We start from the raw sequence: 26,973 nt of genomic DNA on the forward strand, positions 1-26,973 counted from the left end.
TTGCAAATAATATAAAAAAAATACTCACTTGAAATCTGACTATGTCTATGAAGTGACCAAGTTGATACATATTTTATATTAATCTACCATATTTTCACTATTTACAAAAAAAAAATTCATAATTTCAAAATGTTCAATCTAAAACATTGAATTTCATCAATGATCGGGTTTTAGCATCAGGATAATCCTACGAACTTTGACCCATATAAGTAAGTGTGAATTTGGCTTTGGATGAATTCACTTCACGAATGAAGTCTTCTGTTAATTGCTCTGTGACACGTTTTGGAAGCCATGCTTCAAAAGGAGTATCACTTTCCTCATCCAATAAAACTACTTGAATTGATTTACCATATCGTGTGGAATACATTGACATTTTTTCAATTTTATATTCTTTATCAATAACCAGAGCGTTTATAGGTTTCTGCTCTAAAGCTTCACTTTGTTGAATTATAGAAAAATTAATTTTTTCAATGTCAAATTTCAAATTATCCATATTCATAAATATAGTGAAATTACGGTTAATTAAAATAAAATATATATTCACCTCACTGACGAAAACGCCCTCTCGGATGGGTTGATACTCGTTGTCTTCACTTTGGAATTCGACAAATACTTCTGTTTACCTATTTGGGTATTTTAGAGTGTCTAAACTGAATGTGGAAGCATGATATTCTGAACTTATATAGGAATTACCAACAAGGGAGGGGGCAACGCCGAACCCCACTGTTCAAGGTTATATTCTGTGCACGTCACGATTTCATTCAAGGTCAACATGCAATGCCACAGAGCAAGCTCAAGGTAGTCGAAGTGTCGAACGTCAAGGTCAAACCCCACACTCAAGGTCAAACACGGCATTCAATCTCATACTATGTGTACGACGTTCAAGGTTAGGTGACGTCATACGATATTCTGAACTTATATAGGAATTACCAACAAGGGAGTGGACAACGCCGAACGCCCACTGTTCAAGGTTATATTCTGTACACGTCACGATTTCATTCAAGGTCAACATTCAATGCCATGGAGCAAGCTCAAGGTAGTCGAAGTGTCGAACGTCAAGGTCAAACCCCACACTCAAGCTCATACTACGTGTACGACGTTCAAGGTTAGGTGACGTCATTCAAGGTCGTGTGACGTCTCAAGGTCAAAAGGGGTGGGGGGAGGCGTTCAGTCGGCATTAGCACCCTACTCCCCGCCTCGACCAGATATTTTTCTCGAGAGAATGTATCTGGTTGAAGCTGGGATGATTCTGCAACCGTGTTAGGAATCACACGTTAAAAGGTAAGACCTCGTTAGTCCTTAGCTCGCACAAGTTTCTCAACTTCTGAGAGTTGTCGTTCGTATGGGGGCGACAGAAAAACAGATTTTAAAACAGAAGATTTTTAAACCACAATCCAACCACCATCAATCTACCATCTATCATCAAGACTTTGGTGGAACCTGCCACATATCATCTGGAAACATCATCCGTAGCAGGCTCATGAACACCAGGCCAACAAACGCGAACTGAGATTTCAAGAATTGCATTTAACAGATACCCTGTGAGTGCGGCAAATCCTATAACGATGAAACTGAGAGGCCACTGAAAGTCCGCATTGTAGAGAACAAGAGAAACACAGAGAGAGGAGAAATTAGCAAATCGGGAATAGCAGAGCATGTTTGAATTCATCAACATAACATCAAGTGGTCCCAATCAGATCATTAATAGCGAGAAACAGTGGTTTGAGAGGAAGTTCAAAGAAGTTGCATATATGTTGTCCAACGACGCATTCAGCCAAGCTAGCGTAAATATACGCAACATATAGTAATCTGTAATCAAGCGGAAAAACGGTCAACGCTTGTTAAACTGGTGAAACAGAGAGAGGGAAGAGGGAATAGGTGAAATCGTTCGAATGACCTATAAATAGTCATCTCTCTAATGAATAGTCCAGTCATCACCCGAAGACGATTGTGGATACTAACAATCGAAACGTCGTGAAGTAACTTGCTTTGAAAACTTTTAATTTTTTTTTTGAATTTCCATTTCATTTCTAACAGTTCAATTTTCAATTTTTTGCTGATTTTCATTGTATTGTAATTTGATTTCACGTTTTATTGCTTTATATATTTGTCATTTTCAGCTTTTCATTTAATTTTTTTTAAATTTTTATTTGTTCTTTCAGATATTTCAAACCATATTATATTAGACAATGGAAGTCCGAAATAGTAAAATTCACCATGAAACATCTTCAAGTTGTATTTTTGATCATACTACTTGTGTTGTTGCCGATTACGTGAGTTGACGGAAACACTCTCGATCAGGTATTCATAATGCAATCATTATCAATTGGGAATGATATGATACCAAATTTTCTTCTGGTTATTTGCTATTTTTTATGTCGATAACATAACTATATTTTCGTTCTTTCAACCTATATCAAAAGATTTGAAGCTATTCACAGTTTGAAGCGAACGTTTTAAAAGGAATTTTGGATTTTGATAACGGAAAAAAAATGTTTTCCGAAACGTCGACCACTTGAGAAAGTTGAATGTGGAAAGTTATATAGGGCAAGTCTAGGAATGATGGCCATAATTTTTTTATGGGCGAGTAAAAACAAAACTATTAGAAATAAAACAGCCGGATAAATTGAGTTATAATCTCTTATAATATCTTATAATGAAAATCAACAAGAATCTCAGAAATATTGAATGCCACATAATGAAAGTCAAAAAAGAAAAATAATTACAATTGGCCATCTATCGTAGACTATACAGAACAGATGGCCATACGCGTATAGGTAAGATGGCCAGTGAATTATTTGAGAGATTTCTTCCTTTTTTCCTTTTTACTTCCTTCCATGAGCGCTTTCTTTAATTGTTGCCACAGTTAGAGCACATGTCTTCGAATTCCGTGCAGTTGTTTTCATGCACCCACAACTTGTATAATACACATTGCAGCCACTCTTCGATTAACTTCGTTTTGAAATAATTTTATCCACAACCTCGGCAAATATTTTCTTTTTTTTATATATATCTAAATTCTATCTGTGGAGCTGAAGATAACGGCTTGGTTTTCACTTGGGAACCGAGGAGATTGTTGATTCAGAGCTGCACAATACGACATGTTGGTAGATAATTGGTTGGATGGTCTTAAAATCTGATGTGGAATTCTGGTTCCTGTGATCAGAAACACTTGTCGAACCGGACATCATTTTGTTAGGGAAACTTTCTTTTTATTGGTCATGAGTAACCTGAATTTGGCCCTGCCTATTCGATATCGGCACGAACTATTGGTACCAATAAAAAATATAAGTCAATAATGGACTGGTTGATATGTGAACTATATTACTTGCACCCAGAGCCGGACTATTATTGTTTAATTAAATACAAATCAAAGACCACTAATAAGGCAACCAATACAACTGCCGACGTAACACAGTCACATTTTGTTCTTTGCAGTGACGTCACATGGTGCTGTGACGCTGTGGCCAAGATATGTGATCAGCACTTTGTAAAAATCCATATTATTTGTAAAATGCATATCATCATGTCTCCGGTAAACCTATCAACGAACTGAATGGTTCAATTTTGAAAGATAAAATAAAGGATCCAGTTAACATTATATTTCACATATATAAACACTCTAGTAGGCCAAGCATACAAAATGTTGGGATTCATATTGTTAAATATCAGTTAACTCATTCTCAGGATTCTTTATTGCTTTGTTTAGTTCTACAGTATGCATGTCTGGTGTGGGCTCCATATTACCATGTCCATAAAGATAGCCTAGAGGCTGTTCAAAACAAATATCTAAAACATATAGCTTATAGAATATATCTGTAAATTGGTGTTTTTACCTATGAGAATATTTTGACCTTTCTAAATATGTCGACATTGCAGAATTGAAGAGTTAGATTCCATCTTATCAAACTGGTCAATAATGGTATTTCTTGTCCAGAACTTTTGGAGTTAATTAAAGTACCAATCAGCTCAACTCGTAATGTTGAATAATTCAAAGTACCATATCATAGTACAAACTATGGCTGACATAACTTTTTCTGTCGAATTCTGAGAATTGGCAATGAATATTTTAAACAAGATTTCGATATTTTCAGTATAAATGAGCGTAGATTCCAAATATCTATAAAAATGTTCATATAAAAGTTTTGCAAGAATTTTCCAGTTGAATTATTTTCATTTCTTCTGAAATTGTGCGAGAATAACCAAATAAGTAGTTCCCATTGATACTGCCTGAAAAACGAAAAAAGTCAGTTTCACAATGAGAGAAAATAATTCATTTCTTGACTCACTGAGGTTACAAGAGTTTTGTTTATGGTAAAAAACCCACAAGCAGATAAACGGATTTTGTTGGTAGATATAAGTGTTAAAAATATCCACAACTAAAAAATAAAATCGTTAACATTATTCGTTACAGTTTATGAAATATGATAATTTATTGTGACGGATAATAAGGAAATGAAGTGGAAAGAATCTGTTTTCCGTTAACCAGCTGTTGTCCTCTTACAAACGACAACCCTCAGAAGTTGAAGCTTGTGCAAAATATCGTATTCTGAATATTGGAGTTCGTGGTAGAATGATGCCCTCTCTACTCTCGAATCTTGAAATCATACCGGCCTGTCGCACTAAGGCAGAAATCTTAGCCGGACAGATGCAGAAGGCTGTCATTCTTGGCCCACTGTGTTTGCTTAGGGCACATGATCTCGTAGCCAATGATCACTAACCCCACGGTGTGGGGAATGGTCGTTGGTTGAGAATGCTTTCGCGCCTTTCCGAATGTATCTGGGCTTCGGGGGATAGGGCCTGACCAGCGCATACTTCAGTAAATAAATATCTTTATTGTCCAACAGTTACCCATTCACAGGACAATATAAAATTACATTCACAATACTTGACCATAAATAACGAAAAGGTTAGTGGAGATATATATCACAATGGGAACAAATGCTATTGAAATTCATACACGTAACATATATTGGAGAATTGAGCATAATGTTGGTTCTTGCTCTGAGATGTCTAAAAATGGACTGAGATCGTGAAACTGGCCTTGGTACATTGAAGTTAATTTGTTCCAGAATTTTAGGACAGTCAACTCTCTCATTCACTAGTTTGAATAAAAATATGAGCGACGCACATTTTTTGCGATGCTCTTAACTAAAAAGTTCTAAACGTTCATACATGACCTCATTACTGATACCTCTCTCAGGGTTAGAATTCACTATTCTGAAAATTAGAAATTTATAAAACTTTCTTTGAACTCTTTCAATGGCTATGTTATGAATCTCATAGAATGGAATCCAGACGATACTTGCATATTCTATCTTCGAACGTACGTAGGTGAAATGCAACAGCTTCATAGCTTTAATATTATGAAAGTTTCTGCAATTTCTAACAATGAAACCATAAACTCTCAAAGATTCCGAAACTTTTTGTGAAATCAAGACATCTAACGCACTTCGGCATTCCATTCATAGAGGCGCTAAGTAACACACCAATGTTCACATTTGGAAACTATTCTTGTTTCATCTGTTAACATGTGTACAAAGTTGCGTCAATTGTATTTCTTGTGTCGAGAGTGTTTAACAAAACAAAAGCAAATCGGTGTAAACACCGGGATTTCCATGCATCTTTCTGATCACTATAACAATACCATACCCAAATGATTAGTTATAATTCATGTACTTCGATGGGATCAGCATAGAAATTTATTTTGTCATTCTGAAATATATTCCGACATGTATTTTGAAACTAGACTTTTTGATATATGATTGGCCAAACAGCGAGAACATTCTCCCGAAGAATTAAAGAGCGTAGAAGTAGTTTTGTAAATAGTAAGACCAATTCCACATTTGCAAATCACCTTTTAGCAGAAGGATATGAGTTCAATCATGAATACGATGTGTTACATTTAGAAGAGAAGAGTTTCAAACTCAATCTTCTAGAATATTTAGAAATCAATAGATTCAATAATTCGGGTAATTTACTGAATGATCAATTGGAATTGAATAAAGTAAATATTTTTTCAAATGTGAAAACTGGGACATAAGCTCAGGTAATTTAATTCATTACAAACTTAGAATGATACAATACAAATTGTAGGATAAGGTATATGTAGCATTGACTGTGTAGAATTAGTTAAGACACGCCCGAAGAAGCCATTGTATGGCGAAACACGTGTTACGTTTTTGTAAAATGGTTTAGTGAAAATCTCACGTTAAGACTTTTTGGTTCTGCAAAAAGACAGGCACTCCTTGTGAAAATTGATAACGGAATATAAAAATATTAGTCGGATAGGGTGCCAGATATTCTTATATTTTTTTTGGACCGAAATAATAATAATACTGTCAAAAAACACTTGTGAATTTCATCGGTCTGATTAGTCAAACTGTTAATTCATTTTATTTACTGACTTTTTCATTTGGAGAAGAGAATGTTTCCTTTGTAATAAATGAGGCAGACATACAGGCTGATTCAAATTAAGCACAAACTATTGATAACTTTACGATCGTTTATATTGACGAAGTAGTAGCCATTGATATAGAAAAAATAAAAAAAAGCTAGTGTGCTTCAGACCATACGACTGAAGTAAAACTATTATAGGTTTCCATTGATAAATTAACATTTTTGAATAGATTTTTCATTTTTATTTACTAATTTCATTATCGGATACTTCAGTAATTACTGTGGTTGATTATGAGATTGAGACAATAGGCCTATGGTAAGAGAAATAAGATACATATGTTTTTGAATGAAAATTAGAAAGATATCTAGAGAAAACTGCATCGATTGTTGTTTCATGTCTTGTGGTAGGCTCATTTCTAATTTATCTTGCAGAAAGTTTACCAAGAGTTGTCCATCTTCGGGCCAGAAATTAACATTGAAATCTCCTGCTGAAATTAGCGGCAACGTATGATAGTTTTTTCCTTCAGAGCCTAATCGACCGTAAATGTGTGACCTGTCCCTCTTTCCCCTACAGTAATATACGGAACAACTCTCTCTTTGAATCTTTACTAACTTATACCCCACCAAACACTTCCGTTCGCTTCGCCCGATTACACTTTTCGTAACGCTCTCGTCACGCATTGACCAGCTTACTCCACACATCAAATTTTACTTCAAGAATTATTGAGAACGAATGTTTTCATTTTTTTTAATGGGTTTGTTTTAGGAGTACTGGAATATTTATTTTTGAAGTATTGCAGATTTTTGGAGGGCAGCAACAATACAATGATGAACAAGTCTAATATACCTCAAAGATTGACAACCACATAGAACGACGGAACAAAAGATTATAATGAAACGAGCGCAGAAGAATGGGGAAATATTAACATAAAGAAATTGCAAGTTGACCTAATCTTTATGTAATGTTAAATTAATTCACGAGGCATGAAATGAAATGTACGAAAGCAATATTAATACTAATAGTATTTCAGGCTACATGTGTCCACTCTTAACCACCATAGCTGAGCTTCTAGATTCTAGATACTGATAATACCTACGTCAATTTTTCACCTTCCAGTTTCATTTTTCTTATTCACAATTTTCCCGCGGCAATTTTAAGACTACACCTAACTTTAACTATTCATTCGAATTGATTTGGAATCGATAAAGAATATAGATTTTTCAATGTGGAATTATTACATAACTGAATGGTATTATATCAAAAGTAAAATTTCGAAAAATGGTTTGTGAAGTTCTGGGGAAACGGTCTTTTATCAGTTATCGAATCGAAATTAATTGGTTTACAGGAGAAATGATAGAACTGGGTACCCGCCCAATATTTGCCAGTGACTTGGTTGGTGTGTGGTTAATCATTTTTCAAGTTGGAAGTTGTATTCAAATGTCACCAGTTTTCCAGAAATACGACAGAAGCGGTTATTTTTGAACTGCATAACCAAGATTTTGGAGAATATCCATAGGATACAATTATTGCCAGTGGCAGTACCGAATACTTTTTATCACTGTACCAACATTACATTTTACAGTCTTCAAATCATTGAGAGTCGAAATATCATTGGTATCTGAAGGTTTATGATGGAGGATTACAATGCTGGAAATTTATATAAATTGAAGAAATGAAAATGAGATTCTTACATGTGTTGAGACCTGACCAAAACTGAGTTATGGGTATTTCGTCATTATTAACTATGAAATAAATATATTTAGATAGTTACATTTAGAAAATGACTCGCACTATGCCGAATTGTAACTCCGCTCGACTTCTGCTGGATTAACAATATTTTTCGAAAGTGTACCAATAATTTCGGAGTTATGAGAACACCTTCCATGAAAACTCCATACAAGTCCTTGTCAAAGATTCCATTCTATGTCATAGTAGAGTGCAAACAGTTCTCAAACACACAAATTCATCCCTTGCAAATAAACAATAGTATTACCGAACAACAAAAATTAACATTTCGTTGTCAAGTGAAGAAACAAATTTTTTTCATGTATCGGTTAAGTTCTTGATTCCGTATGTATCACATCTCATGACAAATATCGAACATATTTGTCACTCTGCTGCGTAAGTGTGATTATTGATTTACAAAACAAATACATACATTGAATTCCGAATCGATTATGCGAATCAAACGAAATAGTTGGTCGTTCTTGGCAATGTGAATTTTTGAAGCGGTATTTCCAAATTAATCCAAGTAAAGCACACAAAGTAAATCCGTCAAAGGCATAAAAACTAAATGAATTCATTGCGAAAAATCATTTCAACCAACTGGAATGCTCTTCTAGAGAATTAGGCATAATCGAAAACCACGGGAGAATCGATAATGTGGACAAGAAGGGTTGCAGAATGAGTCTTCACCATCAACATAAAGTTTTGACATACTAGGTGCAAATAGAGTACTTATCTTCCAACTTATAGTTGTAAATGAGTATGGACAATGTGTTTCTTGGGTCAAGGCCATTGGTGTAGCAATCCTTCCAATGGTATTTTTAAAGCTGAGCGGATTCAACCCAAGAATGGGTAGATTTACTGTCCCCAGAATTTCATATGACCGCCAAGCGCCCTTTCACACGGGAAGCTTCACGTCTCTCGCTTCCGAGAGAGGAAGGCTCTTAGAGCCAAAATGCAACGAGTCCAATGGAGCTTTCAGACGAGAAGCGGGGGCCGTCACGTCTCGGAAGACGAGATCTCTCACGTCTCCTGTACCTCTCTTCCTCAAAGTGCAAAAGGATGAGTGGGGGCTTCGACAGAAGGAGTGAAAACGGCTCTCCCTTGTTGATGCTTCACACTATTCATCATGGCAGATTACGATGTGGAGCTGTTGATTAGTGCTGTCTCCAACCGACCCGCTCTTTGGGATAAAAGTCTCGACATTCATAAGAACCGAAATGAAGTCGTAAAAAGTTGGATGGAAGTCTGCAAGGTGCTCAACGTAGATTTTGCAACTTTATCCATCTTATTCTTGATCGTAGACGTTTCTGTCGTCGAGGTTTGTGTCAACGACAGAGTACGGTATATGGCAACAGCTCGCGTGCGATCCATTCTACGACTGACCTCAAGGAGCCAGGAGCTTAAAAGGATCCCGGTGTGAATGGGCGGTAGGTAGGAGTGGTATACCTTCCCGTATAGGAGCGAGAGACGTGAAGCCCCCCGTGTGAAGGAGTCCTTGAGGTAGTATGAATTCGAAGTAATATTGTCGCTCTAGTAAATAAATACACAAACCAATATTCTGGGTTCTGACATCCAGGGGACCTATCCTCGATGAGAGAATCATCACGGTTCTGAATCAAAATATCGGTTGCCAATGACAATGAACTCGTTAGAATTTCATGGATAGCTCCCTAAGCTTGTTCGCCTAAGTAATGTTTGCTGAGCCGGTTTCACTCTTTCCAAATGAACTAGATTATTGATTTTCATATCAAAATTGAGTTTCGTAACCTACATATACTCACTTCTTGTTTCACATTTTCATCTAAAGAGTTGCAGAAAATGTTGCTAATAGTTTTCCTGGATTGATAGCCCTACAAAAAATAATCTTTATATCTTTCAATTCATTGATTAAGAAAATTTATTTCATCTGTATGGAAGGAGGAGTGAAAACCAAGCTAATGAAGAAGAAATCAATTTATTTACAAAAAAGATGCACATAAGTTACTCTCTGATACCTACAAACCGAAACCCTCAAACCCCCAATTTGGGTAGAAGTTCGCAAGTATCAAATCCTAAGGTAACAAAAATATTAAGTCGGTGCGACCAATCGTATCAGCTGTAGGTTCCACTACGTTATCGGCAAATGACGTACAAAACAGTTTGAAACCCTGTCGCTTCCGCAACTCAGTTTGTGTTTTCAATTCACAATTCACAGAAAATCAAAGATATAAGGTTGCTACATAGTGAGATTTTAGTATCTTTGGACGTATCGTCGTTAGTTTCAAGTGTTCCCATATCAAAAACATTCTAATAGATGAAGAAACTTTTAGAAACGCCCAGGCGAAGCTCTCTGGCTTACAGAGACAGGCTTGTCTGGTCATCAGTACCACACCGTCAGTGGCCATGGAGATCCTTCTAGATCTATCTCATCTCCACATTTTTCTGAAGAGAGAGACTAGATGGACTGCATATAGACTTGTGCACATTGCCAATTGTCCAAATCAATTTAATGCAGAGTGCAATAGACTGTTGGTTGACACTGGATGTCACAGCATTCTGGAAATGACCTCTGACTTTATGCCTCCAACTGTCAACTACGAACTGCTTTATGAAGTACTGTTTCCGAGTAGAGAGGACTGGATTCTCCGGGAGAAGGAAGAACTGGATCCTCCGTGAGAAGGAAATATTAAGAGCAGATAGTTATTGGTTCACAGATGGATCAAAAACACCTTCCGGTTCTGGTGCAGGTGTTTTCAGTCGCAGACCCACGATAGATATATCAACCTGCCTAGTAACCTATGCGACTGTATTTCAAGCGAAAATTTACGCTATTGAAATGTGTGCGGAAAGATTGGAAGAATCCAACCTCATATACGAGTCAATAAAAATGTTTTCGGAGAGTCAAGCGGCGTTGGAAGCTCTTGTCTCTTACCGAGCAACGTCTAAATTGGTAGCAAATTGTCAAAAACGACTCTTCTAGATAGGCAGACTTAACAGATTGTCTCTGGTTTGAATTCCTGGCCATTCTGGCCTGGAAGGCAACTCTCTTGCAAAGGAGGGTGCTGCAAGCAGTTTCATCGGAACAAAACCTGTCATTGGCATCGCTTTGGGCTTTGGCCAAAGCAGAATCTACCAGGATTGGCTCACTCTAAGGCGTTTATTCACCCTTCGAAGCTTGATACCAAACAGTTGTTGGACTACAGTAGGGATGAACTACGATGTTTAACAGGCCTTCTTACAGGTTACTGTAATCATCATATGCAGGGACTAGGACTGTCGGAAGACTGTGTGTCGCCTCTGTTTGGAAAATGATGAAACAGCAGAGCATAAACGTTGTGCCTGCTCCGCTGGGGACCGAATCGGGTTTTTATAGTTCGGCAGAGCCGTACTCTTACCATCTGACCTGAAAGACCACTCACCATACAAACTCATCGGCTTCGTTAAGAAGCTGGATTTATTTGGTTGAGTGTGAATAGGTGTAAGCCACAATGAACCCTTGCGGGTTGCGTTGGAGGGTCAAATAGTCTCACTCACTTTGGACCTAACCTAACCTAACCCCATATCAAAAACAGTCTAATAGATGGAGAATCTTTTAGAAACAAATGAACCATGTGGTGGAGTAGTGGAAGAGAACATCCAGCTCACACAAAAGTTTGCATGGGACAGAATTGTTTCCAATTGGATTTTTTTTTTAAGCGGCAATGGGCAATCCGTTGTCTCCTTTTATGGGTAGTCTATTCATAAGCAGATCTGAAATGGAAGCGATAAAATAGTTGGATTACTTTCCACGAACTTGACCCGATACGTTAATGATGTATATGCCATTTTAGATACGAATAAGAGTGAGGTAGAGGATTTTGTGACTTGTGTCAACGAAAAATCCCCAAATTCATAGTTCTTCTATGGAATTGAAAATAAGGAAGATTTGGATGTTTCACTTATAAGGAACACAAATATGAAGGTTTAGAATTTGATGTATCCAGAAAAAATACTAGCACTTTCAGATATTCCCCTAACAACTCCCACCATTGCCCATAACAAAACATGACGAGATAGCATTTTCTTGTCCATAGGCGTTTGAACAAAGAAAGATATGATATCCAGAAAAAATTCATCAAGAAGATAGCTGAAAGTAACAGAAATCCTTCAAACATAATGAAAAGTTAAATGAATAAACAGCGAAACACGCTCTTAGTGGGGAAGAACATCAAATACTCCTTGGAGTAGTTGAGTTACTAGTGTCAGACAAAATATTACATAGTCGCCTAATGCAGGAGGCGATAGAAATCCACAAACACATGCATTATTTCGATAGGAAAGAGAAAAGCTTAATCCAGTTTGTAATCCAATCCTTTCCAGAACGAAAATACCTTCACAGCGCTCCACCCAGATCGTCTCACCATCATCTGCATCGTTGTCTGGGTTTCCCTAACCAACTCATTCAGAATATTAATCCTACTTTTGAGAGAGGATACAACAGTCTGTTTTTAACATTAATGATGAAAGCACCTCTGGAGCAGCTAGCTATGCGCGCTAGAGAAACATTAAGAAGAATTTCTGTCAGTTTCATCTCACAAAAAAAGAACATGGACGCCATTATTGGTTTCTGTCGTGCACAGCAACCCAATTCATGTCGGTTGAAGGCATGTACTGAATGTCCAAGTGGGGAGTTCTGAAGTGTTATTACATGACACCATTCACGCTGGTTGGAGGCTGGAGTGGACCGTACGGTCAGGTGGGAGTAGTGTCTGTAAAAAAATCATGTATATGAAGACTTGCAGAATCAAATAAGGCCAAAGTAAGCGATAAAGAGCATAGTAATTTGGAAAGCAAGACCTTTTTATCTCCCATACGAATTCCTCATTGCATATTCAAGTAGTGAGAAGAGCGCCAATAAATCATTGGAAGAAGAAAAATAATTTCCGCATTATGTTGTTACTATCAAAATTGAAGATTACTCAAAAATAGTGAGGGACTAGATCCCATGTTGGATGAATATTTTTGTAAGAAATGTCCTCCTCTACCATCTCCTACAGTATGGATAATGATATATGATACATCTTATATATTTGGTATTATCATCATCTATCGAACAGTCAAAGAACAATTCACGAAAGCTAGAGAATCGAAATTTGTTTGCGATAATTTCTGCCAAAAATCATTGATTTAAGACTAGAACTGATTCACCTATGATGATAAAAATTTCACTTACCGCATTTATCAGCAAATCTGCAACTACACAGATGAATACAAATCTGACCATGTAATAAAAACTCCAAATGATTTCGTTGGCTACATTTGATATTCTTTGAAAGTTCAGACTTGTTTTGGTGGAATTTTTTGCGAATCCACCAAAAATTGAGAAATATAGACCAAACAACACGTTCAACGACAGTCCACTGAGAATAATCAAAAGTTTGAATCCATACAGTTTATTTAGTTGGGAACAAGATTGTATCAGTAACTTATAGCATTTTTTGAGACGAATTAATTTATGTTTCATCAATTCTTCTGAAATGAAAACAAAAATTATTATCGAAAAAGGTAATCACAAAAATAGAAAAAAAGGGTTGCATTCTAAAAAGTTCTCAAACTGAGTTCATCCTGCCTCAAAGAGAATAGAATGAAACTGATTTTTTGTATTCTTTGAAAGCGGTTTTGTGTTGAATGGTATTATCTTATGAAATATAGAAGTATGTAATAGAAAAGTGAGATCCATGAAGAAAAACAATATAGCATAGAAAAGTTGAGTTGGAAAAGTTCAGGTGATTGCTGAAGTTCTGAAAAACAATTAGGAAAAATACCGAACTTTCTACCTATAACTATTTGTTTACAAACAATACAAATTTGCATATGGTTCCTTTCTATAAATGATTTTATTGTGGGTCAGCCAACAAATTCCTGCTATTTCGTAAACTAGAGAAACAAATTGGAATGGTGGTAAATTATCAGAAAGCGATATGAAAATGATTCATAAGAGATTTCACATGTATGGATTTTATACAGTATTGAAACGAAATGTGTCATTTTGGATCCACATGCCATTAACTATCACTTGAGAAAGTGAAAACACATTAGCCATTTTCGTAAAAACAGCATTGGACTACAGAAAGGAAAAATAACTTCATTTATTGGTACATCCCGTTCTCATAAAATAATTTTGAAAGTGATATCAACAATAGCAGCAACAATAGTAAACGTAGTCACTTTTCCACTTGAAAATACTGCTAATAATTTTTCAAGTGACACTTTATCGTGAGATTTTCACTGTACACTTTACAAAACCGCAACACGTGTTTCGCTAGTATGAAAGCGCTGTTCAGTGAAAATCTCACAATGAATTTCCACTTGATTACGTTATGAATTTTTATCAAATATCGGACATTTTATCAAATATAATAATGATTAGTTCAGAGTTGTCCTTTGTTACCGAATACAAAATGATCAAAGGACTATCTGAAGGGTAAATCCTGAATGAACTATATAAACGTCTAGTTTTTCAGTACTGAAGATGTTCTAATCAAATCGTCTGAGGAAAGCAAAGTAGGTACTTTTTCGTTGATCTCATTTTAGCACTTTTCAGAAACTATCTAATACTGTAGTCGATATGTTGAGAAGAAGGAAATTCATTTATATACGTATGAACAACATAGATAAATAATAGATGGGAATAATATGGAACCTTGAGGTTCAACAGCGTATTGACAAAATTGATATTAATTGCCTTTTGGGAGAAATTCAGTTTGAGAGAGGCAAAATCATTAGAAAAACTCTCTGATAGGTGAAAAGCTTGACACTCTCCCTCCGTCTTTCTCAGATTTCAAATTAGTGATTTCTCAATGAAATTATAACTGCTTTTAAATATAACAGAAATTAAGACATTTAAATCATATCTCACTTGAGAGGATAATTTCAAGCTTCATACATGAATTTTTTTCTAGAACTCCCTAAAATTATTTTACAATATATTCATACCATCTGCTGTCAAAACTTTTGAATACAGTTCTTCGATTCCCCGATTCATTGCACGAAATCTAGTTTGGATCATCCAGCATAAACTCACAAACTGAAATTCGCAGGCTATTACGGAAAAGTTATTGTAGAGGTTCAAATAGAACATTAAGAATGCCATCCAGTTGTCGGTTGTAACTATGAGAATTGAGTAGATTTGGTACGGCCACGATACTACCAGCAAAATCACTGAAAAGAAAATTATATAGATTTGAAAATTGATAATTGATCACTTTAGAATTGTGAATACATTTATTATTTATTCCAATTACAGGTAATTTTAGATTAGGTGCTGATCTTCAGATAAGAGACCTGTAGAGAATTTCTTCTTCGCAAGTTTTTGTAGAATACTTGTTAGATTTGGACAATTACTTTATTTTGTGCATATACCATAATCAAGCACCGTATAAAAGTAAACACAAGTAATTTCACTCTCCGCCATATTTGGGTTAAGATTCCCCGCCTCAAATTTTATGCGCGGCCAACCTACAGCGCAACCGACTGAATCGGAGGCGTTTACCAATTCATTCCATCCAAATTGAGGCATGGAATATTATTACAGAGTGAGTCGTTGTAAGAGGTGGTTTTGTATTTGTGAAAAATTTGTGTCTTGTTTCAAAATGAACAAGTGTCGAGCAGGTAATTTGCAGGGTGATGTCGGCATTAATTTTTTTCGATTCCCAACTGACGAAAAAATGTATGTTTTTCTAGTATTTATTATGTAAGATTGAAGGAATGAGCATATAAACGAAAATCATAAAATAAATTGTTATAGACCATAATAGTGGTGTCATTAATATTCAAAAATGTTTTATGGAATTAATTTGATGGAATTGAACTTTACGAATTGTATATGCCCAACAAGTAATGATATAAAATGACAAAACAATTGGAGTTCTACTGAAAATCCATGAAGGAAAATAATTGTTGAACCACATCAAGTTTGTGATTTGGCTAGTATGTATTTGTAGAAAAAAAATGCTTCCACTGAAATATCTGCAAAACCAAAGTATCAAATCTATATTCAAAAAACCTTTTTTGGAGCCTACTTTCCATTAATGTGTTCCAAATAATCTACTATAAATAGCAAATATATCGATTTTTACATTCTTTCATCAATAACAAAAAAACATTAGAATTTCATTAGAGTTCCTAAATATGGAACTAGTCTGTATGAAAGAAGCCCAATATACAGAGGAATTTAATTTCTAAATCATCTGCCTAACTGTCTAAGATTGGAAGACAACGTCAATGTTTCCAAAAGAAAACTTAAAAACTTTACATGTGATGAATGTTACTATGACATATCAAAATTCATGAGCAAAAAGATAACGTGAGTTATGACACTCGGATGCCTTGGTTATTATTAAAACCTCCAAAACTTCCAATATTGTCATTTCATCTGATTTTATGTGTGCATTATGTCTGTAACTGTTCCAATATCATGTGAATATGATCTGACTGGGATAAAACTTATTATTATTATTCAAATCATTATCTGAGATTCGTTGGTGAAAATCAGAAGCAATTTTTCTAAATATTATCGATAATTCTCTATCACTGGAATCGATTACTTCATCATCAATAATTGAAATTATGAATTTGCTTGGGTTTTTCTGAATGTTCATGAGATAACCACGAGAGGCGTTAGCGTTTGACGAAATTTAATCGAATTCAAGGCCAAATCCATTTTGAATTGTGAGTTTATGGTTACGTGGTTAACCGATTCAGGCCTGTTGAATACAGCGTATTTCATTTGGGAAAGAGAATGCATTTTATATCATATTGCATTTATTATAACGTTCAGAAGTAACGGTAAATTCAAACACAAAAGTGAATTTTTGATTTTCGTTATTGAAATAGGGTAACCAAATGTCACCTCTAATGTCAAGTGGAATACAGTATATTGTTACTCCATTAGAAGGAGTGGGAGGCGGTATATACGGAGGCACAGCAAAGACGAGAATCGCACTCAGCCTTTGACATAATGCAACTGTGTTCCAGGCAGAAGTAGCGGCCATTGAACATTGTATAGGGAAAATAAACAGGCAGGCGGCAATTAAGGCACTTTTTATATTTTGAATGAAACTACTTGATACATTATAGTCGCATGTCGATGTGTAACTGCCTTTATTCATCTCTCTAGACTTACAATATGACAGGTAGGTTCCGACAGTCACTGTAGCCAATCTAATAATGTTGATATCTCAGAGTAATAAATAAGACATAGAGTTGCCATGCCTATAGCAATACAATACATGTATTTTGAAACGGGTATCGTACTATCCTTTTCTGTACAACTTAAGGGCGAAGGGGGTGGCGGGTAATGAGAGGTTGTGGAGAGTTTGTTTACATTTGAAGTCTGTTGGACCATAAAACAGTGGCGGTTGGTTTAGTTGATAATCGGAGGGATATTATGAATTTATAAAATAAATCATTTCAGGTGAAAATGTATTCTGTTCAAATAGTTCCTACAGGAAATCTGATTTATTATCAATGATAATGGAAATGAGGCCAGTTCTTCTACCACCTACTATATTTTTATTTATGTATAGTTTATAATAAAGCGCGTGGTTTACTGGGTTAAAATTAAATCATTTCAAATGAACTAATTCATTACAATGATAAATGTTAATTTCAAAAGTAATGAACTCTGCTTCATATAATCAGATGAAGAAATTTGTGATTTATTCTCAGGTTGATGAACAAGCGTTACGGTTTGTGAGGTCTGATATAAAGAATTTTTGATTAGAAATCATGAATATTTATAATTACGATTGAGGTTTGATATTATTATGTGATTTCATTCAAAACTGGTATGTAGGGGTCTTTGTGGACCGACATTATGTTTTTTTTTTCAATAATTCATGCTGACGAATTCTATAATTACTAAAAATCATTAATGTAAATGAAAAATACTGTATTCAAAAATGAAAAATATGTTTTTCATATGTGTGCCATAGGTCATATTCATTCTGTGATCAACAGATTAAAAAGCTTTCTGCTCACTGTTAAGTTTATATACTAAATAGTTATTCTTGTGCAACCGGTGTTAAATCTGTTATTATTGCTCACTCAACAACTAACTTACGTCTCACAAAGAATATGATTTCCGTTTTGGTTTTTCTTTCTCTGCACGAGGCTCTCACGTTGCATACAGACAATATTCAATAAGAAATGATGGTTGTCATTTTTCAACCGTTCTTTGGTTGAGATATGTCAAATAATGAAATAATATAAAACTGGTTTCAAAAACTTTATTTATAAGAGAGAGAAAAAAAATTATCATTAAAAATATCAAAAATATCCCCTTTCATGATGTCGGTCCACAAAGACCCCTAGATACCAATTTTGAATGAAATCCTAAACCTCAATCGTAATTATAAATATTCATGATTTCTAATCGAAAATTATTTATATCGGACCGTACCGTTTGTTCATCAAATCTGAGAAAAAATTACAAATTCATTCATCTGATTTTATGAAGCAAAGTTCATTACCTTTGAAATTAATATTTATCATTGTTATGAATTAGTTCATTTGAAATAATTTAATTTTAACCCAGTAAACCAAGCGCTTTATTATAAAGCTATACATAAATAAAAATCTAGTAGGTGGTAGTGAAACTGGCCTCATTTCCATAATGATTAATAATAAATTTTATAACCATATAATATCCCTTCAATTATCGACTGAACCAACCGCCACTGTTTTATGGTCCAACTTACTTCTCGTAAACAAACAAAGTTATGCTGCCTTCAATGTGAGGATGGGAAAGGCCACTCTATTGTCTTTCGTTATTCTGAGGTTGATATACAAAACACATCACAAAACACATCACAGTCACAAAACACATCACAGTGCTCAGCTCATTTCCAGTCTTCCCAAAACTGGTGAGAAGCTGTCTGATCGCACTCAAGGAGCTGAGTACCCAAAATAGGGTCAATCTAGCTTGGGTACCGGACATAAGGTTCACAAGGGCAATGAGGAGGCCGATATTCTAGCCCGTGAAGGCGCATCCAAGGCTATGATCGGCACAGACCAGAACCCCTCTGCGGGATAGCAAGGGCATGTATAAAGATATCCGAATAAATTAATGGATGCAAGCCGAATCGACAGATTGGTGAAATAGGTTCACAGGAGTGAGGCAGGTGGAAGAGTTTATAAAAAAACCATCGCCCAGATTCACGGAAGACCTGCTAAATCACAACCGTCAGGTTCACAGTAAAAAGTATTTCTTTAAATGAAGATCATAGGTTGCTTTGAAATTTTTATCTCTATTGAAAACACTATTACTTTATGCTAACATCGCCATGTTCTTCCAGAAAATCACACTTTTTTCAACAAAGAAATCAAATTTCTTGGCCTTTCAACGACATCATTCGTTTGATTATATCATTGCGAAGATGAACTATTTTGAATCAAGAAAATATAATATCATCTCAAAATCCACCACCTATTTGAAGGGAAAAATAAACTGTTTCAAATAGAGAGCAATATCAACTTGATCTGAACACATAGTGTTTGTTTGAATTTAATACTGTATTCCTTTCAAATAACTCAATTCGTTTATAACAAGAGTTGTGTGAATCTACATACAAAACTATATTATGATCGATTGAAAATAACAGTAATTTTGTATAGAATGAACAGGGTTTCTTTTGAAGAAGTATCTCATTCACTTCAGTTTGAAAAAACCTGTGGTGCTCTGGTCTTTCTATGACCCTCTTAAGTGAGAGGGGAGCGGGGAATTCCGTTGTAAGCATCGCGTATGCGCCAGTATGTGTTGGAAAGTGATGTTGGTGTGTTGCGATTTTGAGGAGAAAGTGTTTTATGTGTCTGTATAGGCAGTGTCTCTCTTTCCGATTATTCTGTATCTACCATAATGGAACAGATTTTACATGACTGGGGTCTTGCACAGTTGAAAGATATTTTCATGTGTATGTATTGAAATTGGATAAAACTCCACTCTATCAGTAAGTACCGCTTTGTATACGCAGTACGGAAGAGAAAGTGGTAAACTTTGACGGCAACTCTTAATTTTGCCTTCATTTTGCGAAAATTATACCAATGCTCCGTAATTTTTCACACTTGCATTATTACATTTGCCGAGCTCTGCAAGCGAATATTAATTCAAACTGAAAAATCCTCCACGTTGATTCAAATTTGCCAATCTCTTGTTTTGAACATACATTTTATCTTGTTTCAAATAAGAGCATTTTCTCTAAATAAAATTTGATTTCCTCTTAGACTGAATTCATTTTTTATTGAAAGATAGAGGTACTTATAGTTTCGACAATAAATTATAATACAAAAAATACCAAAATAGGCACCAGTAGGTATAAAAAGCTTCTATATGTGATAGCCACTTTCTGATTTCAACATGTAAATGTTTATTGAATTCCGAAACGTCTTTGCTTTCTGTAATCACTTCAGAAATGTTTTATGTTATTCATTGGGAACAAATTGAATATACCCTGCTCTCAGCTGCTCAGCTTGAAATTATTTGATAGATTTCCTTTAGGAATATTACCAAACCACTACAGATGAAATATGAATTTCCAAAACGTGAAAACAGTGAATGCTGTTATTTAAATAGCGAATCATATTCCTTTAATTATGTTTATATGATCATGAGTTACAATTTTTATTGAAACACTTTATATTTTTCATTGATCCTCTAATAATACTCACACGACACTTTGAATTCCTATATAACGGTTCCAGAATTATTATTTTGGAAGGCAATTTTTATGTATAGACTTCTGTTCACTTCAAAGAAATTTGAGGTACGTCATTTGAATTGATTATTTATTTCTGATCAAATAATATTTAAGCACCTTTTAACTTGCTAGGAATCGTATGTTAAATAATAAGACCTCAGACAAGTTTAAAATTTTGACGGTTGTCATTCGCATGCGAACAACAATTGGGTTGGTTAACGGAATAAACTCACTTAAACAGTGTTTTATTGAAACTTTTTTTTTGATTAAGTGGCTGCTGTTTTCATATTTTTACCTTTCTATATAATTGGCTAAGACTGATGTGCTGATTTTTTCTTTCGTTTCAGAATCCAAGTGATGTTCCGGCAATTGTGGATAAACGAAAGCAGAATGCAGAACTTGACAGACGATAGTGATTTTTTTAATGTTATTCACTCGAATGGCATCTAGTTTTAAAAAGTTCATTTGTGTGAAATTACTAATAAATTAATTCATTTTCTTGTCTGAGTTGCAATTTGTCAAGAATATGTCCCTTTTTTATATATGTTTTCTTATTGAATATTTATTTATGTTATTTGTATAACTGTATGATCTCTCAAAAGTGTGCGGTTGGAATATGATATTTAAGCAAAAATTAGCAAAGAAAATTTAGTTCTCTGTTACGTTTTGTTTTTTCGGGAAAATATTTATGATTTGCAATCGCTTCAAATAAACCAATCATAATATGTAATGTATTATTTAGTTTCTTTCCTTACCACTTATAGCTGTGAAATACTTTGGATTCAGGTAACTAAATACATCCAAATGAGAGGGACAGTTTATAAACAAAAGCATGAGTTCATCTTTGATGAAGTAAATGAGTTTATTTGATTTATACAAATGGAAGCGTTTCAATGAAAAATGCTTCTCTTCAAAGGAAAACAATTAATTTCTCATACGGAGACATTTAAATAATGTTCCAAGTAAACATATCATTCTTTCAAAACCCAAAACAGTTTTGCTTCGAGATTCATTTTGCTCAGATTAAAGAATGCATACTTACTTCTCTTGAGCTAATGTGATTATTTCTATAGAAATGTATGCACAATCTTGGTGGAATATTTTTTTTACTTGAAAGAAGCGTTTATTCAGTCCATTTGAAATAATGATTCAAATTCAACTTGAGAGAATATGTTTCTCAGTTTAAAAAAATATTTCTCCATGAATATAGGAGAGCAAGATTTCTTTAAATCGAGATAATGTTCTTCACTTTGAGATTTTTATTTTTACTGTGTTGTGAGGTTGTGGGGGGTGTACTAATTGGGCATAGCCGATTCAGGAAACATATGAGCAACATGGATCTGACAGACCAATGCAGGTTCTGTCAAGAACCTGCATTGGTCTGTCAGACTAAAAAATCCTGATATTAATTTACTCACCTGATCCGCTCAAAATTCGACTATAGTCTTTATTATTCTTCGGCATCAAAACGCGGTCGAAAGTTTCTAAATTCTCTAGTAGATTTGGGAGAATGTTATGCATTCGCAACAAGTTCCAGAGACGTACTAGAATTGCAGTAATTGATATGAGTATAATATTTGCCATTTTAGTTATGAACTTTTGACTGGACAGGGTAGAATCTACGAGTACAACTGTTTCATTAAGTCCAAAGGAAGTTAGAGGTAGCTGAAAGTAAAATATGTTGATTAGAATAAACTGACCCTTTTCGCCATTGAAAGAATAGTAAATTGCGGGCTTTGTAGAGAATTCCAGCTCTAAATTTGAAAGTTATGATTTGTTAATCACACTATCATGACAAGGGTAGGAGAGAAAAGAGTTGACTTGTATCACTGAAATGACTTTTGTTCTGATAAATAATGACCTAAATATATTTTGATTCCTACTAGTATTCGGTGATGTCAACATACACATAGAAAAACAGAATAAGATTACATCGTTGTTGAATATTTGCGCATTCTCTTAAGATAAGCTAAGAAGAAGAAGAAGAACTCAAGGAAAACTCAAAAACATTTAAGTAGTTAGTAGTAGAGTGTTTATGGACACTCTAGCTCTGAACACGTAACGAATACCATTTTATCAGTACAGTAAGAAGTGAGTCGAGCAGGGTGAACTAACTTCTGAACACGTAACAGTACACCTAGATAATGACAAATGAGATTTTGTCGAAACGTCGGTGAAATTAGAGATAATATCACATACACGGATCAAATACCCGGAAAAACCAGTTCAGCATAGTCCTATCCGTGAAAACTTCAGATTTAACATTCGATACCTTAACGGGAAGATGAGGTCAACTAAGAAGAAGAAGAACTCAGGTAAAACTCAACAACATTTAAGTAGTAGGTAGTAGAGTGTTTATGAACACTCTATCTCTGAACACGTAACGAATACCATTTTACCAGTATATAGTAAGAAGTGAGTCGAGCAGGGTCAACTAACTTCTGAACACGTAACAGTACACCTAGATAATGACAAATGAGATTTTGTCGAAACGTCGGTGAAATTAGAGATAATATCACATACATGGATGAAATACCCGGAGAAACCAGTTCAGCATAGTCCTATCCGTGAAAACTTCAGATTTCATATATATATATATATATATATATATATATATATATATATATATATATATTTCAATAATGAATTCTACAAAAAGGATTTGAAGCTTTGTATCTTCTATTAATTATCTGCGAGCGCTTTCGACAGTTGGTAGTACTGTCAGCATCTGGCACTCCTCAAACTGAACTGGTCATCCTGATGTCTGTCTCTTTATACGGTCAGAGCGTCTTAACTCAGGTATTTCAGGTACTTTAGGTAAATTTGCCTGTATTTGTTCTGCATCAGGTACTCTTCTTCGTGTTAGATCTTCTCTAGGAATGTGTATGGTTTTGTTTAATATATTGAATGTACAGTCAACGTGCTGGAAAATAATTCCATGAAAATCGAAAGATAAATAGATAAGTACTATTTTGATCATTTCCATACTAATTTCAATTTAGGAGCCACCGGTAGACAGCTGTTTCAGCCTGTTGGGCATCATCAGTACCGGGTAGGCGGGACTGGATTGAAGACAAAATGTGAAAATCCAAGAACGGTATTTCATAAAAATAACTGCGTAAACCCAAGCGAGGCATAGAATAGTACTTACCTATTCATCTTTTGGTTTAATATGTAGCATTTGAACACTTTTCCCACCAACCAGAACTAGAGCAGTTTCTATCGCTGCGCATTTCATTAGGCAAAATATATCATCATGTAAGAATCGACTGACACAGTTTAAGTCATTTCCTGATTATTCTTACTTGGCTAGCGAAAAGCGCGTAGAGGGGCAGTACTCTAGTTCTAGTCTGTGGAAAAGTGTTTTCTCTGGTGGTGAGTATTCTAAGTGACGTCAATTTATAACACACTGTTTGTATGTGTTTTGGGTTGATTTTGTATTCAGACAAAAAAAAACAGGAAAAACTGTTTGCATGCGTGTGAATGTTAAGGTTCTGGAAATCATTTTGTACTAAGTTTATGGAAAAAACATTCTCATTGGGTATTTTAGAAGTAATTCATAGCATCAGCTCTGTGAAAGCACGACATTAGCAGTAGTAGCAAGTAACGGAAGAGAAAATGATGGAAATCTGCTAATTTGACATTGATTTTTTTATAATTATGAAACGTGATACAAGATAATCAACATCACCTAGGCCCAGGAGCAAACACAATTTCAGGAAATCTGATTTTGTTCATGGGATCGAAAACTTCGATGAAAAACGTTTAGAAAACAAGACACCAGGCTGGTTGAAGATGTTGAAATTTGCAGCTTCGTTGCAGAGACTGAAGAATTCACAATGGAGACGTGAACAATACATTTAACCATCTTAAAAAACTACATTGAGAATCCACAGAAATTGAAACTTTTGATGACTTGAAAATGAGGTTCACTGCATTGTTTGACTTGATGAACCTTGATTTTTTTATTCAGGAAAATGTTCATTTCGAAAAAAATTTGTAAATTGAACTTCATTGATGTAATTCGTATGAAAAATTATTCAATTTGAATGCCAAGATTTATAGAATTTTATGATGAAAGCTAATGATAGATGATCTGATGAGCAAGTTTAAATCTAATTTACCGTTTGGAACAGCATAGAATCGACAAAATTTAATGATTTCAGTGCAAACAACAGGAGCACTCAAACTCCTAGTCATTTACTGATCCAAAAAGTTGAATAATACACAAAAATGTTTGTTGATTGGTTCGAAGACCAGATGATGAGTCTTTATTCGTTGTACTTGAACAAAAACTTCTGTAACATGGATTTCATTTCCAGAATATTTGTAAAGTCAAAGAGTTATTCGGGACGATTTCCTCATATCCAATAGATCCAAGAACAAGCACTTTCCTTAATCGACGCACATTTCACCAACCACCAAGTTCGCGTCTTCAAAAGATGAAGAAAACTAACTCTTATATCTAAGAGGGTTCACTTCTACTTTCCGATACACATTAACCATTTCGGATAAAAATTTGCAGGGAATTCTCTAATTGAAATTCCCGCAAATTTCAACAGCGTGATTCACGAAAAAGTATACAATGGGCTGTTTGGAATTGGATGTTTGTTACTGTTTATAATGTTACACTTTGCTTTTTCAAAATTTTCAATAGCATTCAAAAGTCTAATGTCATGTATTGATCTCAACAATTTCAGACAATTTCCATTCATTATATGGCCATTCTCTTAGGCGTGTTGGACAATCCTAGATTTTTCTGGATTTCGAATTCGAATATTGACGTCATCGCTTTCTACCTCTTACAAACACATAGGTATTGCGTCGTTTCACTCTTACACATGTTTGGTGTTCAACAAGGTTGCGATCGGAGGTCTGAAAATGGCCAAAATGAACCTCCATGAGAAAAAATATGGGATTTGGTCCTAGAACTCTCCTGACTACTTTACTAATATATATATTCACTACTTTTTTGTGTCAATCTGCCCTTTTTTCAGACAGAATTTCTGTTAATATGGCCTGAGTTCGTACTTCACAAACACAATATGACCTCACGGATGTGAAACTTTCGTTTTTTGAATATTATATCGGTCCTCTTTGGCTGATATAATCTAGTGTTCAAACGAACTCGAAGATAGCATGACCAACCTTCTTTTTTCATGTGATTTTCTTTTGGTTGGTGGTGATATTAATATGAACCTGCTAACTCACGACTTTCGTATGAATTCTTTTGATCTCTTTCAGCTCATCGAGAAGCCTACTCTGAAAACGAAAGAATATCAGATGTAGATGTGACTGATATTCAGGGAATTTCATGCAATCTGGCAGTGTTGTGCAAAATCTGTTCCTTCTAGATGGGCTAAAATAGTGTTTTTTCGTGATTATCGGTACTTCAATTTTGATCTCTTCCATTCAGACGTTCTGAATGTTCAGTGGGATCTCATCTATCAATTCTATAATATGCATTGCAGGGTCTCCTTCTTAATCGGTAACATACAAAACACGCTACTTCTCAAATGAAGAAAGTTACTGACTTCCAGCTTTTTGGTTCTTGATAGCTCGCTTAGTCTCACCGACATACTTTCTGTCACAGTTCTCACAGCTTATCTCATATATTCCCGACTTTTCATTTTCCAACATATTGTTTTCAGGGTATCATCACATTTTTTGAAGCAAGCAAAAAGTTTTGAAGACTACTTTCACGTTCAACTTTTCAAAACTATAATGTAAACCGTTTAGGTATCTTAGTTTATACGGAAGGACAATAAGATTTTAATCTATGTATTTTTGAAAAGTTAATGATTTACGAAAATTGTCCCTGCATTCACATTTCATATTTGGCTTATCAACAATATTTGAAGATAACATTTCTCCCAATACCGTATCTTTTTTCACTCAAGGAAACGTAATAAACCCATGAACAAGATAGTTTAGATCTGCCATTTTGTGTTATTGAGCTATCAGAAATATATAAAAGTACTAGTATCCTTCCTGTCGGCCCTGATTACTTCTTATCACTAAAACATTCAAGAAACTTCATATTTGGGGTTGTATTGTTGAGAGTTGAAACAAAGTCCTCTACCTCTGATTTTTTAAAACAAAAAGTCGCAAATATATCCTTTACATATCGGA

The 26,973-nt window shown here is 34.9% G+C and overlaps 1 protein-coding gene across 1 annotated transcript; it reads right to left on the reverse strand.

Annotated features, from left to right (window-relative positions):
* Positions 1-2,680: 2,680 nt before the first annotated feature.
* On the reverse strand, positions 2,681-22,491 carry LOC111510160 (uncharacterized). Its single transcript, XM_074182448.1, has 6 exons — positions 22,260-22,491; positions 15,083-15,307; positions 13,320-13,618; positions 9,910-9,978; positions 4,290-4,379; positions 2,681-4,230 (listed from the first exon to the last, which is right to left on the reverse strand). The coding sequence occupies exons 1-6, from the start codon at positions 22,423-22,425 to the stop codon at positions 4,174-4,176; spliced, it is 906 nt and encodes a 301-aa protein (XP_074038549.1). The 5' UTR covers positions 22,426-22,491; the 3' UTR covers positions 2,681-4,173.
* Positions 22,492-26,973: the final 4,482 nt, after the last annotated feature.

This window comes from Leptinotarsa decemlineata, unplaced genomic scaffold (genome assembly GCF_025532065.1).
Source record: "Leptinotarsa decemlineata unplaced genomic scaffold, Ldec_3_MD MMD2_tig00026328_RagTag_RagTag, whole genome shotgun sequence".
In the NCBI taxonomy this organism is placed as follows: Eukaryota; Metazoa; Arthropoda; class Insecta; order Coleoptera; family Chrysomelidae; genus Leptinotarsa; species Leptinotarsa decemlineata.